Genomic DNA, 20,520 nt, shown 5'->3' on the forward strand with positions numbered 1-20,520 from the left:
AAAATTCTGGTCCTGGCAGCCAGGACCTCCCACTCCCACTCTCCTGTTGCCTGCTTTCCCAGAGAACGTTCCGCTAGATTTCTTCAATATGGAACGAAAGCCCACAGTTACTTTCCAGGTAGGAATCTCCACTATCATTCCTTTTGCCATCACAAGAACATCATTAAAATTACCTAGTTTGCCAGTTAATGGCTCCATTTTTCCAATATCATGCTTTTATTTTATCTGTCAACCCTAATTCTCTGCTGTGAGATAGAAGACCATCTGTTAACCATTTTTTTAAGGGTAGAGTAAGCACAAATATTGCTCTTTGGGAGTCGCATGCTATTTATTTACAAAGATAAAAAAATCAAGATCATGAATTCACATCAGCTTCTTGTGTTACTTTCTGCAACAGTAGCTTTCTGCTTGAGTTTCCACTACTCTCCACCAAGGTGTTGTATATATGGTTACATAAAAGGACCAAACAAGATGTAGGACAGATCAGAAGTCTGATAAAGTTGCTGCTAGATGAGTTTGACGACTGCTGCGCTTGTGTGCATTGGGGAAGATTACGTTACTACCAATGAGTGCCTTACACAAAGGAGAGAAGCACTTCAGAAGAAAGGAGAATAAACTGAGTTTGACATGGCTGGAGATGTGAGTATCAGGATAAAGACAAATTGCAGTGACACAGGTGTGTAGGAAAGATGGCTTTTCTAAAGTGCTCAGGCTCTCACTAGGTACTGAAATAAGTGCTGCTATTTTCTGGGAGGTCTCAGTTTACCGGCTACAGACGCTTTTTGAAAAGCTGCCTGTTACACAGGTGCCCAAAAGGAAGATGTGCCTCTTTTGAGAAGCCTGAGTTTAATTGTGGGTAGCGAGGACTTGGGAAATTGATCCTTGAGCATTTTAAGAAATGTGGTCCGGAAAGGGATGGTTAAACAAAGAGACTTTAGGCTCACAAGCTGCTGTCATGATAGGAGACACAGTAACTGCAGAAAATGTCTGTCATTTGGATCTTGAAATATGGTCCCCTTTTGAAAGGATGCTGCTAGATAAAAGTCACCCCCAGCTGGAACAGGGCTGAGAGATTTTGCCAGCTCCCCTGCTGTTAGCTTAACACCCATGTTTATAAATACTACAAATGTCCTGTGCTTAGTGAAGCAGTCCAGTGCGGTAAAATCTGGAAAAGCTGCCTCCTGAGGGTGGATGTCCTAATGTACGCTGTTAGCAAAGTCCTTCATGCCCTTTAGCATACAAAATTAGGCACAGGCAAACATAGTGTTACAAAAATATTATTTCCATAGAGTTTGAAAAAATCAGGTATATAAATATATATCTAATTCCCAAAAGAGCCATCTGAAGTCAGCCAAGACAAAGAGTTACTTATTTTAAAGACCTAGATGATTCTACTAAGGATTAACAAACAAAAGTTTTTTCTTACAAAGCGTGTGGTAAACTGTTGCTCCTAATGCTTCACAAAAAAAAAATATTATGAACAGAAAAGCACATGAATATTGGCATGATTTTTATTGTGATTGCTTAAAGAATGAGTAATTAAATTAACTGGTGAGACCCCTTGGGAGTGTGGGAAGAGGGTTTCACCAAGGCTGTGTGAGTTTTCCCCCTTTTGTCTGGTTCCTGTTTTCTATTTCCTTACTTCTCATTTAGCAGAGAGCACGTTACTTTCAAGCTGTTCTGGGTGGGTGAAACCTTTGCTGGCCAGCCCTGGGGAATGACTGACTAATGCTTAATGCATCCTTTTTCACACTGCTTATAAGGTGGTGGTCATCGCTTCCCAAAGAGGGCCAGGCTCCCATTTACACCCGCTTACACCTTGGAGAGTCACTGTAGGACTTGGGAGCACTGACTGTGTTCTCTCATACCGCATGCTCAGCCTTACAGGAAACACTCGGAAACAGAGACCTTGTCTGGAAACCCAAATGATGCTGAAACCGATGCAGAGGTGAGGAGGTGTGGGCCCCTTTTGCTGCTCAAGACTGAAACACGACTTGCTTGTCTCACAGCAATTCCAGCCAAGACCATGGGCATTGCTGAGAGTAATGTGATAAGCACTAGGCTGTTACCTGGTTTACCCATTGATGCTGAAGACCCTGATGGTAATGTACTAGGAAATGTACTAGGATTTACTGACAGGGGCTTTCTGCTGCTTCTCCCTCCTCCACCCCCACACCAGCCCTCATTGCTAAAATGCACAAAAGAATTATGATAAAGAGAAACAGGAGACAGCATGGAGCAGCTGTAGCATTCCTCTGCCAGGGCAAATCCGAAGGGGTAAGAGCCTGGGCTTTTGATGTTCGATATCTGTAAGTGCCTCCAAGTTTGAAACACATGAACTCTGTGCAGCTGCTCCTGCTTGGACTGCCCACCTCAACTAAAACAGAGCTATGAAGGTTTTACTTTTATTTCCTGTCTTAAGTTTCTCCTGGGGGCTGTAGCAGGAAAGCCCAGAACAAACACTGTCAAAGGAGCACTTAGAAGCACCTTTTGTAGGGGAGGAATCCCCAGTATGGGGATTCTACTCTCGAGGAGTAGAAAGGTGACACAAAACAGAACAATGACTTGCAGCACTGAAAATATCAGGATCCTGGAATCACACTAAGAGCCTAATACAAAATGAGTGAAATTTATTGTGACAAATAGGTTATGCAGTACTAGTGGGTACCTAGATGCCATGTGTCCCCTAATGCTTCTAATGACAAAGCATAAATACTGAATTATGATCCCATCCACACCTTCTATTTTTTCCCCTTCATTTCTTCATTATTCTTCCTTCCTGTTCTTTAACATGAGGTATAATTTTAGCCAGAAGTTTTACACCATAGTAAACGTTTCAGGCATTGTGTACTTGTTATCCTGCCCTGCAAATCTGTTTACTGCTGTTTCTCATGAGTATTGATAACACTGTCAGATTTTTTTAATGAATCTTGCTCATGAATTTTATCCATTTCCTGCTCTTTGCCAATATAAGCAGATTAAACTAGGATGGCAAGGCTCAAGATTTTATTCCGCATGTATTTATTCTCTTGCTAAGTCTCTCTGTGATTTTTAATAAGTTTGGATTTCTTTCAAAAATATGTTCCAAGATGCTGGGTTTTAAGTAATTAAATAAAAGCCTTTTTTGGCAAGCATTACCACACTGGTTACTCAAATGAACATGTGAAAACAGACTAGAGACGGACACAAGGAAACACAGTGGCTGCTTCCAAAAACCTGTGGCACAGTTTTCTGTGGGACCAAGAAGAAAAAATCTCGACCAGGTAGCACTTGTCCTTCACAATTATTCTTCCCAGCACCACTGCTGCTGTAACCAAAAGAACTTTTTCCCACAGGTGGAATCCTGTGCTGGCACTGGAATTTCCAGTGGGAAAGTGAAGAGTAGCACCAGAGGTGGCTCTGAGGTTGTGAATATCAGAAAGGCAAAATCACAGCAATGCAAAGAAGAGAGCTCTGCCCGATGTGCTTGTAAGGAGTTCAGTGCATGATTACAACTTTCCCGGTGCTAAGGCACATCAGATATCACTGATCTGCCTTCATTTTTACACAGCTGGTCTCTGTAGCCAAGCCTATGGTGTGATTTACCTTACTGTCCCCACTGGAGATATATCAGGCAGGATTTGTCTTTAAACTGATTCTTTGTACCTTCCAGGTGTTTTGTGTCTTGTAAGGTACAAAGTACCCGATATTCTAAATTCTCCACTTCTAAAGCAATATTTCCCTTTTGCTCTAAAGTGTCCCTTTCTCATTATACTTTTTCTCAGCATAGGATTTTACTTCAGATTTAAGCCTAAATCAAAATGAAGACATTTTGTCTTTAGCAGACTGATCTCAATCAAAAACAAAAAGGAAAAGGGGGTGGGGGAGTTGTCTTTGTATAGAATCATTGAATCATAGAATAGTTAGGGTTGGAAAGGACCTAAAGATCATCAAGTTCCCCCCCCCTGCCGTGGGCAGGGACACCTCACACTAAACCATGTCACACAAGGCTCTGTCCAACCTGGCCTTGAACACCACCAGGGATGGAGCATTCACAACTTCCCTGGGCAACCTATTCCAGTGCCTCAGCACCCTCACAAGAAAGAACTTCTTCCTTATATCCAATCTAAACTTCCCCTGTTTAAGTTTTAACCCGTTACCCCTTGTCCTATCACCACAGTCCCTAATGAAGAGTCCCTCCCCAAGCATCCCTACAGGCCCCCTTCAGATACTGGAAGGCTGCTATGAGGTCTCCACACAGCCTTCTCTTCTCCAGGCTGAACAGCCCCAACTTCCTTAGCCTGTCTTCATACAGGAGGTGCTCCAGTCCCCTGATCATCCTCATGGCCCTCCTCTGGACTTGTTCCAACAGTTCCATGTCCTTTTTATGTTGAGGACACCAGAACTGCACACAATACTCCAGGTGAGGTCTCACATGAGCAGAGTAGAGGGGCAGGATCACCTCCTTTGCCCTGCTGGTCACGCTCCTTTTGATGCAGCCCAGGATACGGTTGGCTTTCTGGGCTGCAAGCGCACACTGAAGCCGGCTCATGTTCATTTTCTCATCGACCAGCACCCCCAAGTCCTTCTCCACAGGGCTGCTCTGAATCTCTTCTCTGCCAAACCTGTAGCTGTGCCTGGAGTTACTCCGACCCAGGTGTAGGACCTTGCAGTTGGCATGGTAGCAAGCTTCATGAGGTTGGCATCAGCCCACTCATAAGTGTGTCAAGGTCCCTCTGGATGGCATTCCTTCCCTCCAGGGTATCAACCAAACCACACAGCTTGGTGTCATCGGCAAACTTGCTGAGTGCGCACTCAATCCCACTGTCCATGTCAGTGACAAAGATGTTGAACAAGACCGGTCCCAACACCAATCCCTGAGGGACACCACTCGTTACTCGTCTCCAGCCGGACATTGAGCCATTGACCACAACTCTTTGTGTGCAGCCATCCAGCCAGTTCTTTACCCACCGAGTGGTCCATCCATCAAATTGATGTCTCTCCAATTTAGAGACAAGGATGTTGTGTGGGACAGTGTCGAACGCTTTGCACAAGTCCAGGTAGATGACATCAGGTGCTCTACCCCTGCCCATCAGTTCCGTAGCCCCATCATAGAAGGCCACCAAATTGGTCAGGCAGGATTTCCCCTTAGTGAAGCCATGCTGGCTGTCACCAAGCACCTTGTTGTTTTTCATGTGCCTTAGCATGCCATCCAGGAGAATGTGCTCCAAGATTTTGCCAGGCACAGAGGTGAGACTGACTGGTCTGTAATTCCCTGGGTCATCCATTTTCCCCTTCTTGAAAATGGGGGTTATATTTCCCTTTTTCCAGTCATCAGGAACTCCACCCGACTGCCATGATTTTTCAAATACGATGGACAGCGGCTTAGCAACTTCATTTGCCAGCACCCTCAGGACCCACAGATGGATTTCATCAGGTCCCATGGACTTGTGCATGTTCAGGTTCTTAAGATGGTCTCGATCCAGATCCTTTCCTACAGTGGGCCCGAGGTCTTCATTCTCACAGTCCCTGCATCTGCCTTCCAAGACTTGGGTGCTGTGGTCAGAGCCTTTGGCAGTGAAGACTGAGGCAAAGAAGTCATTCAGAACCTCAGCCTTCTCCAAATCCAGGGTAGCCAGTTCTCCTGATAGCTTCAGGAGAGGGCCCACGTTGTCCCTAATCTGTCTTTTATTTCAATGTAACCATAGAGTCCCTTCCTGTTATCTTTAACATCCCTAGCCAAGTTTAATTCTAACTGGACCTTAGCTTTCCTAACCTGGTCCCTAACTTCCTGGACAATGGATGGGTCTCAATGTTGAAAAGCAGAAGTGTTGTTAGAAATGTGTTGCGCACACTTGCTTATTATAGTGAACCCCCAACAGAAAAAATAAATTTGATTTCTTATAAGGAAATGTGTTTAGATGCTTCATTGCATTCACACAGCTGTGGGATAGCTGCATGCTCTTGGCTGCTGCAGCTTCCCAGCTCCTGCAAGGCTGTTGCCTATGGTTGCCTTACCCTGAGGTTTCAGATCGAGGTAAAAGTTGTAAATGAGCAGCAGCAAAGTGCTGACAAGGGGCACGTGACAGAATAATTGTTCATTACCTTCCTGTCCAGTCAGCTCTCCCTGTTTGAGGAGAAGGGTGCAACAGCATTGATGTCCTGTCAACACACAACCTACCACATGGCAGGAAAGTCAGTCAGTGTGGTGTCAGTCGCTACTTATTTATTCTGTTAGACGTTGAATTGCCACAGCCTGTCAAATAGCTCTGTCTTCAGTCTCATCTTAAAAACTCCTCACCTAGACCTGATTTGAGCAAGCTCTAAGTGTTTGCTGTATGGAGTGGTACCTGTGACATTTCCTACAATAGCCAAGGAAGAAAGATTCTTTCCATAGCAACAACACAGCAGTGATGTTTTTCTTTCTGATCGTCTATGGTTGTTGGCTGAAATAGTATCAACCCTTCAAGACACGAACATGTTTTTACTAAACAATATTGCCTTCAGAATTAAGACCTTAATATTTTTGTGCACCATATAGGAAGCTGTTCGTGTGTGTTATGTGTAACACCATTTTATCAGAGGAAGAAATTGTAGAAATGCAGTTAAACATAATCATTAGACACTTTATCTTTGTTTTGTATACCGCCAACATCTGTTCCTCAGTATTGTCAATGTTTTACTTTGCCACCATGATTGCCATTCACTGTTTACTTGCTGCATTTTTAACATTTAATTATTCATTAGAAATTTTAAAGATCTACAGAGGTGATAAACTGTGAAAAAATGCCTAAAATCGGGTTGAATTTTATTTCATTCTGTGCATTTATTGCTGTCATTGTTAGTTGAGATTCCCTTAGCACACTATACTCTGCCTGTAATCTAATCTGTCCTGAAGAGGCAGGCAGCAGTGTATGAAGTGATTATAAGGATCTTCAAGTGTCCTCAAGGATTTTCTGTACTTGGACTGCAAAAGCATTTTGCTTTGTGTTGATAGAATAGGCACAATAAATCCCACCGTTACAGTTCCTAGAACACCAACTATTAATAAGGAATAATCTAGAGGGCAAAGAACATGATACAAATTCATCACAAGTGGACTCAGAAATAATCCTATTGGGTTTGACTGTGTTGCCTGGCATCACAGTGGCTGTGAATTTCAACCCTTTGCTGCAAGTCAGATAAGGTTAGCTCTTCCTCCTGCCTGGAGAACATAGATTTTTCTGACTGCAGTGTTTTGCAATGCAGTGCTTTCTGCAGTTCTCTATTTTTTTTATTATTTGGTATAAATATGTTGCACCTGCAGCCATGTGCAGCTATAAAGGCATCATTTTTTTGGACTGGAACACATTCTTTCTTGCTACCTCTTAAAGGCCACTGCCTGCATGTTACCTCACTGCTTCATTTGCCATAAGACTCTGGAAGTGTGAAAGCTGAGTTTTGCATTTTCAGATGTTTGGGATATTAAAAAGCAGCAAGGGATTATATCACTACTGCCCGCTCATTCCCACTGCAACTGGCTTGTACATTAGTCAGAGATCTTCCCTTTCTACTCTAATGGTCTGAAAAGTGTGCAGTCCCTGGGGCTCTGGAATAGCTGCTCACGTGGGTGTGGGTAGCTGCTGCCTACTCAGGGGATTTTACTGGTTTGTTTTGTATTAAACTGGTGCTGCTCTAAACTAAGCCCGACTACTTCATTTGTCCAGTTGCTTTTCCATCCTGCTGGCAGACCCTGCTCTTGTTGTTTTGCTTGATATAAACCCGTCTGGCTGCCCTAATGTAATCCGTTCACTCAGCTAATTCCCAGGTTGTTTATTATGGACCCTGTCCAACTCCTGCCGAAGACAACACAACCTTCAGCTGCCTCGGCAGCTGTTGGACCAGGCCTATAAAACAGGGATTTTTTGCTATTTTCAAGATATTAAGAGCTTGGGTTACTTAAAAACTGTACAGTATGTTTTGATGAGGATGAAAGGTAATTGAAAAAATTGCCTATGAGGTGCACCTTCCATTTTCTAAGCTGTTTGTAGACACTTTGGAGGAAAAGACATTATTTGGAACAAGGTAGTCACCCAGAACCCTGAAATGGTCAGGAGATGGAGATACTCCCATCAGGAAGGACTTCTCACCCCTTTCAGCCTCCTCTCTGTAAGCAGGGGAGCCTATTGTCCTTCAGTTGTGTAGGCAACAAGTTTAGACTAGATATCTGTTCTACCAGACAGCCGCCAGTGGATCCTATGAAAACAGGAAGATCTAGGATGGATCCCACCATTTTACCCTTGTGAAATAAAACTTTTTGGTTATTTTGATCCAAGAACACAGGAGGTTGAGGATACAATCCTCTAGGTCCCTTGGGGAGCTCAAATTCACCTCGGGGAGAAAGGGAGCTTCTCACCACAGGAAAAAATTCACATCAACTGGGGGGAGCATCAATTTCTTCTTCCCAGTTCCAAAGAGGAAAGACAGTAGATTTGCTTCAAACAGTGGTACATGTCTCGCTATCTGCTGCTGACATGTAATGATACTGTATTATTCTTCATTTTTAAAAGTATTACCTTGGTCTAGAACAGACATTTTATTGAATGCTCATTAGACACTCCAGTGTTCATAAATCCATCTCTGTGGCCCAGAGACTCTATTCTAACAACAGTGTGAAAGTCTTGTATAAATTATTTTGTAGTTCTACTTAAGTTATCCATACATCATAATTTATTTGTGACTGTCATTCACATGACAAATTCTCAGGCAGGTTTGTCGATAGCGAATAGCTAATTCAGGTATAATGCTAAGCTTCCAGTAAAACTGATGATGTTGCCTTTTGGAGCCAACTCATTCCGGCTCCAAATCTTAAACCCAAAGGGCATCAGTCATTAGTAAATCTGCTGCACAATGTGGTATGTAGCAACTTGCCTTAAATAAAATATAATTAAGGTGATTTAACGTAAGGTGTATCCAATAGTATTCCTTAACGGTTCATTTAAGGGAAACGAATTGCCAGTTTTATTGTTTGGGTACGTTCTCTTTTTTTTTTTTTTTTAAGAGGTTTTTGTTTGGTTTTTTTTTCTCAAAGACCTGTGACTACCCAGATTACTATTACTTAGTAATAGATCCAATTTGTGGCTAAAAGGAGAATAAAAAAACACAGTAATAGTTTAGGGTAAGGGAATCCATCTTTGGTAAAATCTTTTTAGATTTTATCTGCATTTTGAATTAAAATTGAAATTTGTCTTTACCAAGTAAGAGGCAACTTCTGGGTTGTTCTGTTTGATTCTGGCTATAAAGGTTTATCTAGAAGGGCTTTCGAGCTCTTTGGTTTCAGTGTACACTGCAGTCACTCCATGTTTGGAGTAAGACCAACTGAACATAGCCGTTTGTAGCAACCTGGTTTCCACCAGAGGTACAAACAAATGTATCTATCTCATTCAGCTCAGATCCTTCAGAGGGGTGACTGGGATGGAGGGCATGCTGCAGCACAAAGCTACTGGTGAGCAACACCTTGCAGCATCCATTGCTTACCTAGTGACTTCAAAGGCAAAGTAGGATGGCAAAAAATTCAACGTAAGTACAGTTTTCCAGACCATGAAAAGACAATCCAATCAACATGCATTTAAGGCTTGTTAGTTTTCATACAGTATACACGTAGTAGTGGATGCTGCCCAAAGTTTCGACCCATTCCCAAGAGTGACCTATCATCAGAAAACTCAGAATCCAGCACACTGCTTTTCTACAGCCTCCAAGCTAATAGTTATTAATTATTAATAATTAAAATACCAATTCATATGTGGGTTTTTTTCCTCTGCAGGTAACATTTTGACACCAATATGGGAAAGCAAAACAGCAAACTACGCCCTGAAGTCATGCAGGATTTGCTAGAAAGTACAGACTTTACAGAACACGAGATCCAGGAGTGGTACAAAGGCTTCTTGAGAGACTGTCCAAGTGGGCATTTATCTATGGAGGAGTTTAAAAAAATATATGGGAACTTTTTCCCTTATGGGGACGCTTCTAAGTTTGCGGAACACGTATTCCGCACTTTTGACGCCAATGGAGATGGAACAATAGATTTCAGAGAATTCATCATAGCCTTGAGCGTAACGTCAAGAGGGAAACTGGAGCAGAAGCTGAAGTGGGCATTCAGCATGTATGACCTGGACGGGAATGGCTACATCAGTAAGTCAGAGATGCTGGAAATCGTGCAGGTATGTGCTGCTTAGAGGCACCGCTTGGCCTCCCTCCTTGCAAGCAAATTATGAAGTAATGTTGCAATGAGATACTGAACGAAAAACTCTGGCAACATTTGGGGGTTTATGATCTTGGTTATAACTGCTTGAATATAAAATGTTATTTCACTTGGCAAAGATCATCTCACAATTCAGACTACAGCATTTGATATCCATTGCAAGTCCTTCCTGAACAACATGCTGGGAAGTCGTCCCTTGGGAGCTCTGCTGGGCTGGAGCACAGCAACTAACCTGATGATAAATGTGATTCTGTCCTCTGGGAAATCACTGACAATTAATTGCAGTTAATTACATTTGGACCGAGTAGACATCCTAGATCAACCAGGTATTGTACTTTTAAGGAAAGCAGGCTGCTTACACAGTAACAAACAACTCTCATTTGAAATCATGCTGTTATGAAGAACCAGCTCACATATTTTAAAAGGTGTCTGTCTGCCTATTTCCAGTAAGGTCTGCATACTTACCATCATGCTAGCTGTCTTTGTATTAAGTGCCAGGATAGACAAACCTTATCTGGGTAGACAATGATTCCATACGCAGCTTCTCAAGGTGTATTTTCTTGTGGTGCTAGTAGGAGTCCCACCTCATTTTGGCTTCCCGTAACATGTTTTTGTCCTTGAGGCACATCACTCCACTAAAAGCTTTAAAACATTTTTGATATGACAGTGTATTTACACGTCTTGAAGCTGTATAGTGCAGCCCTGTTAAAAAAAAAAGAAAAAAATAAAAGGCTGTTATCAAGATCCTTTCTTTCCACAGAAATTTTGAAGTGCTAACGGTGGAGTGTATTATTCAGACTTCTATTTGTTCTGGAAATCAAGGGAAAGGAATGCCCACAAATTACAGGCTGTGATGGCAAACTGCACATATGGAGTCAGCCTACTCCATTATCCTTCTACCTTGGGCTTGTCTTTCTACCAGATGCCCTTGTCTTTCTACCAGGGCTCTTCTCGTGTCCTCCAAACAGTAGCTAACAACAGCACTTTCACTGGTTCAGCAGTACCAGATACAATTCTCAGCTGCAAATGTAGGGTTGTGTCTTTCACTTACTCTGTTTTGCCTTCCTGTGTCTGAGTAGCAAAGCAGATAGTGTTCAGATGCAGAGACCTCTGTGCCTCTGTGCCATGACAAGCCCCATGCAATATTTGAATTAGAAGATCCTCTGTTCCTCACAAATCTTCCTCTCCCCTGGGTAAGGTAAACAGGTTGTCATTTATTGTTTTTCTAGCGGTATTTCTCCTCTTGAGAAAACAGAGAATCCCAAAAGAACTAGCAAAGTACAAAGCAAACACAAGGAGCCAGCAAGCTCCTGCTCCTCAGGAGGAGACGCCCCAAGGACCACAGGACTCCTGGCTGCTGTTGAGCAGCCCAGGAAGGCCTCAGTGCTGAACGGCAGCACAAACCCCTAGATCAGAAGATTCACAAAGAGGAAGGACAATAAACACATCAGTGGCTGTATTCTCTGTAAGGAGCCAAGCAAGGAGCAGCAAAGCTGGCAGCATTTTCCAGTTAGCCCCGATCAGCTCGTGAGCATATTTAGAGGTTGAAATGCTCTGACTCCTCTTCATAATCATGTTGGTACCAAATTGTAGCATTGTGCTTTACAGTCATGATGCCATCATCAAATGAACCTGAAGCTTAGGGATCAGTGTAGGACAACATACAGCCAGTTTGTACATCCAACCCAAAGCAGCACTGGAGCCTGGCACTCTTGGGAGATTTGGCTCTCTCCTCCTTTCAGATTGCAGCTGAGTGATTCTCTCTCACATTTGCTCTCACTCCACATTTTGAGGGACCCCACAAACAGCAATTATAGAAGTAAACAGCCTCGTTTGCCTGAGCAACAGTGATTTCTGTACCATGGACCATCAACAGTTTCCCAGAGCTGCCATTTCTGTGATGGAGCTTCTCCCAAGGCAATGTTCTTGTTATCTCACCTTGTTCTCCCAGTTTTTATGGCCACAGTGACCTGCCTGTATTGCACTGGTCACCTGTAGCTCCTCCCGGTGGGATAAGATTTGTGTAGTCTCTGGAAGCATGTTTGGATGACATGTGAAGCTGAAGTAGATGAGCACATTTTCTGGCTTTATCAAGAGGTCCCCTTGATATAGAGTGATTAGACCTAAAAAAAAAACAAACCAAAAAACAGCTAGCAACTATCACTTTCATTTAGAAAAGATTATTAGTTTTTAATATGGGAAGACAGGATTCTGTATCAAATGTCTTCCTAGAAGCCCTTAGCCATAACAGTTTCTATAGTGAAAACCAGAACTCTGCTATATCTCTGATACATGCCTCAGAAGAAACTACTACAAGTCCCTTATCTAGCATACATTTGCATATTGGTATAGCAGGATTTATTATGTTTTCATTGGGATTTTTGCATGAGACAATACATCAAAATGAATGCTAATGAAACACCATCAATCTAAAAGTCTTAGTTTCAGAGAAAAATACTGCCCTCTGTTACTGTGGGATTACTGTATCTTAAATAGCATAGTGACAAAGCATGCTTTTCTTCTTTTTCGGTCTGCTTTTCTTTGTGCTTTGAAAGTTGTCTCTGTAGTGATTTTCAGTGTTTTGCTGAGGGTCACTCACATTGCCTTTCCCATGCTCTGGCTTAATCTAACGCCACTGCAGGCAATGCTGGCACTGAACCCTTGCTCAGCATTGCAAGAAAGCCCTTGTGGTAACAGTGGTAACAGCAGCAGCACTGGAAAAGCAGAGCTACTATAGGATAAGATGGCTCATACCCCACAGAAGCCCTAATAATGGGTCAGCTGCCAAGGAAATAAACATGAATGGTCCATATGAAGCCTGTTTTCTCTGCAAAGGATGGGACAGAGGGCAAAGCACCTCCATTCTGTTAAACTCCGTTTACCTGAAATGCTGTTAACCATGTTTGCATAGCCTATCATGGACTCACCATGCCTGTCCATGCCCTTAGACAAGTCTCCAAAAGCAGCTCTCTGCTTAGAGCTGGCTGCACACTTTGGAGGATCACATAACATGAAGGACTTTACTGGTGGGCTGATTAGGCTCTGATGATTGCAGAGCTTAATGAAAGAAGGTCCATGGGATACTGCTCCACCTACCAGGCATAGCACATCTGCCAAGTACTGTGGGAAGATGCTTCCTAGCCTGCCCCCTTGACAGACCTCGCCACAGACCCTCTCAGATTCTCCTGCTCTAGAAATGCTTTTCATGTCTGCCATATGTTTACCTATAATCTAAATAGCCCAGTCCACTCAAAAATAGCTGCAAACCAGCTAGAATATTTGTGTTTGTTCCACTTGCTGAAATGGGAAATATTTGGTGAGTCTCTTAAAATAAGAGTTCAAATAAGAGATGGAAACCTTGTTCTAAGGATACGTTTTTTCACCATATGGAGTCATAAGGCATCTTAAGAATACTGAACTGAGAGACGAGAATAACACTTCCAGTTTAATACAGACAGAGCACACACGTTTCACTTGCTGGGCTAGCTTATTTGTAAGCCAGGAAGAAACAGAAGCTGATAGGGGAAGAAGCAGAAGCTGATTGGGCTCTCAGTAAAGACAGTGTCAAAAATCCCCATGAGATTGAGAGGAAAGTAATTATTTCAGGCTGATTATTCATTTAATGAGATTTTTAGCTGTCAAGATTTATTTCAACAGAGTGAAAAAGCTCTACTGAAAATTTGTGCTGTCATTGCTGCCATTACTGAAAGTTGCTCTGACACTTTGCCAGCTATAGCGGGAAAGTGTAGCCCCAACAAAGGTTTCTGGGTGGCAGCTAGTGACTAGGAACCAAACCTGTGAGCATGGGCAAAGGGGTGAAATTTTCCCTAAATCACCCCTCACTGCTCATCCACATGCAGGTGGGAAATCCAAGGGGAGAGCCCAGCAGAGAACCAGCCAGTCCAGATGAAGCTGGAGGCTGTGCTCACTCCATCAATGCACACAGGGCTCTAGAGGCACAGTGTCTGTCTTGGTGGCATTGAGGAGCCCTACTAACAGAAGGTCACCCTGACTCGGATGGCTGATAGATAACAACCTCCAAACCTCCTGCTGCTGAATACCACCAATGGCTTTCATTCAGCCCAAGTGCTGCAAGGCTGAGGAGTCATACTCCACATGAAGTGGAGGCCCTGCAGCCTTTCAGTACCAGGTTACAGCCCAGGGTTAGTACAGCCCAGCTCCACGTAATTACCACATGAAACCAGCTTCCTTTCAAAGCTTGCTCTTTCAGACATGCAATAAAGAGCTCTGTGTAGCTTCTCTGAATTAATATGGGGCAAGGCTCAAAATTCTTAAGCTGGCTTTAGCTGGCTTTTACTTTGGGAAAACTTCCCACTGAACTTCTGAGTAAGGACACAAGAATTTGTCCAGAGTAACCATTTTCAGCATGAAAGGAACGCTTACTATGTTATTCCCATCTGGCTTTCCTAGAATATATCATCTGTTATTCCCTTCACACGCCTCTGTGAAAAGGACTCTGTAGGATGAAGTCATCCTGAAGTGCTTTTTTTTTGTCCTAAAAATCTGCATATTCTTACTATGGTTACTTTGATCAGGGTAAACACGCCTGTGCTCCCGGTTCAGGCATTCCTCCCACACTTTCTATGCAGATTCTCTGCTTTGCCATGCTCTCACCCAGAGTGAGGGAATGACCCCTCCAACTCTCTTCCTACCCCAGACAAAAGCCAGAAAGCTTAAGATGCTAAACTTTGGCAGATTTACAAGCCTCATCCCTGCAAGCCTTGCATTCTGATGAGGATGAGGAAGGTAGTAAACTCTTACTGTCCACCCCCTTTTTCTTCCCTAATTGCCTCCCTCCCCCAGCTCCCTCATCCCCATGTTCGTGTGCTTGCATGTTCATCCTTCTGATTCCCTGGTTATGAGATAATCAGGGTTGTGTGGACAGCATCCCTGCCTCTACTGAGACTCTGCCCAATATTGCAGCACCTTAATTCTCTTGAGAGTCTTTGGGCACTTCTGCAGCGCAAAACATTACGATAACAGTGATAGTGATGATGCTGGTGGTGATGATGATGGTGATGATTAAAAGGGTGCCCACCACTTTTCCGTTCAGCCAGCAGCTGTTCTTGCTGAAATGTTCTGCTACATTCCCCTGGTTGCACCCATAGCCAGCATTGCAGACTTACCAGAGGGCAGACCAGGAAATCCAGTTCCAGTGTTGGTGACGTAACTGAGGAGCAGATGTTTGATTGCGCTGAGCATAAACCAGAAATAATTAATTAAACAGAAAAATGCCTTTCTCACTGTGTAACTCTTTAAGTTATTTAAAGGCCAGGAGCCTGAAAGGTGAGCTGCTGGCAGAGGAGAAGCCAGCAAGATGGCCAAGGAAGCGGATGCTCCCTAGTCGGGATGTAAATATCTGTGCTGCTTAGCAGCAACCTCCAGCTGGTGAATTTGTGCTGTTACGTTCCTGAAGTCAGCCCTTGTGGGCTGTGGGCCAGACGATGGGAGTGTGCTAGGAAGAATGGGGATAGGGGAGATCCAGTGAGCAATCTTGGACTTGAACCAAGGACCCCCCTTTCCAGATCAGGAGGAAGTGGAGAACAAACAGCTAAAGAAATCATACCCTACAGCAACCACATCTGCCCTAAGTTATCAACTGATGGCTGCAGGCACCGTGTTTTGAGGGCGGAACAAGAATTTGAATCTTTGAAAGCAAGCTACCCACATCTATAGAGCAGGGTTGGAGGGCAAAGTGACTGCTCAGTGCAGTGCCTGTCAACCAGAGCTGTGATTGGAAGCAGAAGGACCTGGTCAGCCCAGGGCAAGGCTGCCTTGGCTGGGATGTGCCAAGGGGCCAGAAGGGGCCAGAAGGCTCCCCCGAGGCCACCACCCTGCAGTCATCTGACTGCTTCTGTTCTCACAGCTGTGTGGCACCACAAAGGTATCTGAGGAAAAAAACACTTGAGTACTGGTACTGCATGCTCACATGTGCAGGCAACATTTGGATGACCAGTTCAGAGACAACTACTCATCCTTGGTTTAAAATTAACAGTACCTCTCATTTAGGGGCAGCTAGTACCATCCGTGACTAATGGATTTGTCTGTGCAGAGAATAGCTATGGGTAGCACCAGTGCCATGTGGGATTAGACACCTGCTCTCTGTGGAATGAATTGTGAATGGGGTTTTGGGCTGTGCATGCATGCCAATCCCTGACAAGGAGGAAAAGGCCACCTCCTTGCTGGTCAAGTCTTCATTAGCTGTGAGACATGGCAAATGCAGGAGCGAGTCACTGCCTCCCTGTGGGCAGGGTGCTGACCAAGAGGGGAGAGACAGGAGATAAGGGAAGCAAAGACAGAATGAGGGGGATAGGGTGGTGAGGGTGGAGCCTGAGTAGTTGAAGCATGGAGACACATCACAGAATGGGACAAAACCTCAGCGGTCTCACCATTCCCCCCGGGCTCTGGGATCTGCCAGGGCCTAATGTGCTGTGAAAGTGATAAATTCATCTGAAGTCTGGTTTAATACAGAAAAATGTAACCTCGGTCCAAACCCAGATCGTGTTAGACCATGACTAAATAAGGAAACACAGTATTCCATAAATGAGCGTCCCACTGAGGAGGGCAGCTGCATGCACTGGTGCCACGCGACTCCCTTCAGCATCCAGAGAGGAGGTCTAAGCCAATGTTCCTGGGATATTTTCTGCCTGTTTCTGTCACCGGGAGAAAATCTGCATTAAGATAATGTGTTTCTTACCAGCTCTTTGCTCCTGTCATATCACACAGGCAATCTATAAGATGGTTTCATCTGTAATGAAGATGCCGGAAGATGAGTCGACACCAGAGAAGAGGACAGAGAAGATCTTCCGCCAGATGGACACCAACCGTGATGGTAGGCACCCTCCAGATGCCTCTGCCCCCGTGCTGGGTAGCTGGGGTGTGCTGCCTACACGGGGTGACCCCTCAAACCCACCACTCCTCCCTCGGCTCCCCAGGCAAAGCCACACCACACACAGCCAGTGGGGTGCAGGCAGGCAGGGCTTTGCCTCATGGGGCTGCTTTCCCAGGGATTTTCCTGGAGTTCTCCCCATTTCCTTCCACCATGCTTGTTCAAAGGCTTGGCACGTGTGCTGCAACCAACCGCATGTGCTAAGCAAACGTGTTTCTCTTCTAGGAAAGCTCTCTCTGGAGGAGTTCATCCGAGGCGCCAAGAGCGATCCATCCATAGTCCGTCTCCTGCAGTGTGATCCCAGCAGCGCCGGGCAGTTCTGAACCCATTTTTGGATGAATACTGTATCTGCTTTTTTTTTTCCTTGCCAAACAACATTCATGGTAGTGTTGCCTCTGTACGGCCAATTATGCCTTCATTTGTGGCATCTTATAGCTTCTTTTGTTGTGGATTAATTATAAGAATGCTGAATTGCTCTTAACAAGTTGTCCAGAGCACAGGCAGTACTGTTTTAAACAGATATTGTGGTGTTATAATTGTTTTAAAGATTTCCTTTTGGACTTTTCTGTTTTAACGTGTCTGTTTTGGAAAGTACACGTTGAGAAGGAGTGAACCAACAACAAAGCCCTTGGCAGCAAGACACACTGACAGATTTTAGATTGCTGCTTTAGTCACTGAGTATTCACCCGCAGGACCCAAAAGCGTAGTAAAGAATGAACTAAAGTGGTTGTGATGGGTTGGGTAGGATTCACCTGGAGCTCTTCCTCTCCTGTCCAGGAGGCACCAGTTGACGTCAAAGACAGGATAGGGAGGAAGTATGAAAGTGCAAATCATGTGTGGGGTGTATTGCCTGCACCCCTGCTCCAATGCCTCATTGTTTCAATGCTGTGAACATTTTCCAGGTTGTGAAGGAGAAGGGGCAAAAACAAAGGTTGACTTTTTTACTAGGTTTACAGTGGTTGATTTCACATGGCTTTGTCTGAAAATTCAGCAATCTGCAATCCTGATCCCCAAATCCACAACTGACGATACCTCTTGCCATTTGGGATCAGCAAAGGCAGACACAGAATATGGAAAACTGGGTCTTGACAATGAATTTAAGGGAGATACATGTTGAATGTGAAACTTTCAGGTTAGTAATAAAGCAGTTTCTACTAAGGAGAGTGGGCATTCATGTGAGGAACTCACAGACACCTGCAAGCAGCTCCAGCTGAGGCACATCTGCTGCCCTGAATGCTCTTGCATAGAAGAAAGTTTTGAGGGTTGTTTTGTCTCTCTCCACATAGCTAACAGAGTTTCTAGGCCTGCTCTTAGGGAAAGGCTGTCATCAAAACTTGTTTTAAACATAAAATTGTAGCATTTACATTTCATTTATTTAGTAAAGTTCAAAAACTCTGTACTGAAAAGAGGAAATGGTACGCTTTATGGTATATTTATATATATAAAATTAAAACAAAAAAAAAGATCAGCTCTTGAGAGAAATGTTGAATGTTTATCTTTTCGCCTAGATGCAGGAGTTCTGAAATCTGCTGCTGCAAAACTTCAACCTTTGGTCAAAGTTGCTGTAAGCAAAGCTAGTTCACATACATGGGATTTCTTAGGGACCTTATCAGCACTGCTGCAACAGAAAAGCTTTAGCGACAGGAGGCATTATGCTGACTAAATTGGCATTAATCTGTCATTAGCTGAAGCCTGCTCTGTGATCCTGTTGGAGAGGTACCCGTGTTGGCAGTGCACAGCGCTGGGAATTCATGAGCTCGTTAGAGTAACCCTTTGTCTGATCGGCAAGGTTGGCGTTGTGTCAAGTGACCTTGTAGATGCTAATCCCCAGTAGCCTTAATTTAAAATAAACTAAGTAAAATAAGTCTGCTTTGCAGATGTTGGTTAGCTAAGTACTAATTAGAAGTCATGAAGAAGTAGCTGAGTATGAAGAATTTTTTGTTGAACACTAGCTAGCATGTACGATAACTGAGAGAAAAGAATCCTAGACTTCACTTTTCCCTACCGTCTGCTTTGCCAGGTGTGAAGTGCAGAGTATATTAAAATAAAACATAAATTGAAAATAACATTGCTAATCAGTTGTAATAAAATTATTAGGAGTGGCTAATTACACTCATCCGGCACACACCTTTGTCTCAAATGATGTGTGTGGGAAAATGAGAAAGCATCAGAGGCCCAGCCACAGACACAAACAGGTTTCAGTACGTTGGATTTTTAGCTGTTACGAGCATCCCTGACAAATTTTGCACCGGTTCTTCCAGCTGATAGAGAAATCTTCCCTATATCTTTCTCCCTAATATTCATTAGACATCCTGTGCACAAATCTAACCCTTCAAAGGACAGCCTGTGCCTGCCTCCTCCAAGGTAATTTTCAGGTTTATCTGGAGAGGTTCTGGCCTGTATCCATCTCCCTTATCCATCGCCTCATGGTTATTGAAAGCCGTGTTCTCTCTTAGTGCTTTGAGGGCAGTTTTCCAGCAGGACGAGCCTGGCCAGCCTGCTGGGATTGCTGCAGGAAGGTCAGTGGGCATGCACTGATCAGCACCCACTCTACCAGACAGCAACAACCAGTCCCGCTGTCCCCACCACTCCCAGGCACTCCATTGCCACTGCTGCACAGGCAGGACTAGGTGGCACTAGTGGAACCCTCCTGAACTTCTAAGGTACTGGCTCAGTGCAGACACCCACATCCAAAGCAGCCCAGACCTACAGCATTTACTGAAGGTGAACTGGGACACCTTCCACAGTTCCATCTTCTTCTTAATGTTGTGAGAGCAGATGCATGTGACTGAAACTTTTAAATCCTTGCTTTTTATTGAAGCAACTGCATTCCAGCTCTTCTTATAAGATATTTCTAGCCCAGAACCTCATCTCTCCATTTGTTTATGCTCGGTAGTTTTGGGGCTTTAAGGCCAGGTTTGCTTCACGTGTTAGAACCGTACAGCACGTGTTTGAAAAAAAACCCTGTGATATAACCCCAGGCCAGTGGAGGTGTAATTCTTCCCACAGTTCACAAAATCTGGAAGAATAAGAATTAGCCTACAGCTGCAGAGGATATAGCTGGAGATAAGACTATTGTGTAAACATTTACAGAGTGAAATAAGGTTATTCTTTTACCTAGCTACCACTGATGATTGGTATTGGTTTATATTATTAGCTATTCTTTTATTTGTCTGCCTCTGCATGTACTTTAAAAGTGATTGATAGCTGGAGTTGTGATAGGAGCATCTGCAGACCTCTGTCAGCAGGACAGAAGTACTGAGATCCACCTTGACTGGAATGTTATGCTTTGCTGCTATTCCCATTTGCGATCATAACTGCCTTCATAAACATAGAGACAAAATTAGCTATCCTGTAGGAAACAGCACAGCAAGTCAGGCACTTCAGGCAA

The 20,520-nt window shown here is 43.9% G+C and overlaps 1 protein-coding gene and 1 long non-coding RNA gene across 5 annotated transcripts in view; one reads left to right on the forward strand and one right to left on the reverse strand.

Annotated features, from left to right (window-relative positions):
• The window catches only part of NCALD (neurocalcin delta), a 53,098-nt gene extending 32,662 nt beyond the window's left edge, over positions 1-20,436 (forward strand). Inside the window, exons 2-4 of the mRNA XM_061447970.1 lie at positions 9,782-10,178; positions 16,967-17,072; positions 17,355-20,436. Of these exons, the coding sequence (XP_061303954.1) occupies positions 9,801-10,178; positions 16,967-17,072; positions 17,355-17,452 (582 nt within the window). The 5' untranslated portion in view covers positions 9,782-9,800 and the 3' untranslated portion in view covers positions 17,453-20,436. The remainder of the gene's footprint in view (positions 1-9,781; positions 10,179-16,966; positions 17,073-17,354) is intronic.
• LOC133266610 (uncharacterized) overlaps positions 1-20,520 on the reverse strand; it is a 371,798-nt gene that overhangs the window by 97,956 nt on the left and 253,322 nt on the right. The gene's annotated exons all lie outside the window — the stretch shown is intronic.

This window comes from Pezoporus flaviventris, unplaced genomic scaffold (genome assembly GCF_033815535.1).
Source record: "Pezoporus flaviventris isolate CSIRO_AGI_PZ_B2104156 unplaced genomic scaffold, CSIRO_AGI_Pfla_v1 ptg000007l, whole genome shotgun sequence".
NCBI classification, from domain to species: Eukaryota; Metazoa; Chordata; class Aves; order Psittaciformes; family Psittacidae; genus Pezoporus; species Pezoporus flaviventris.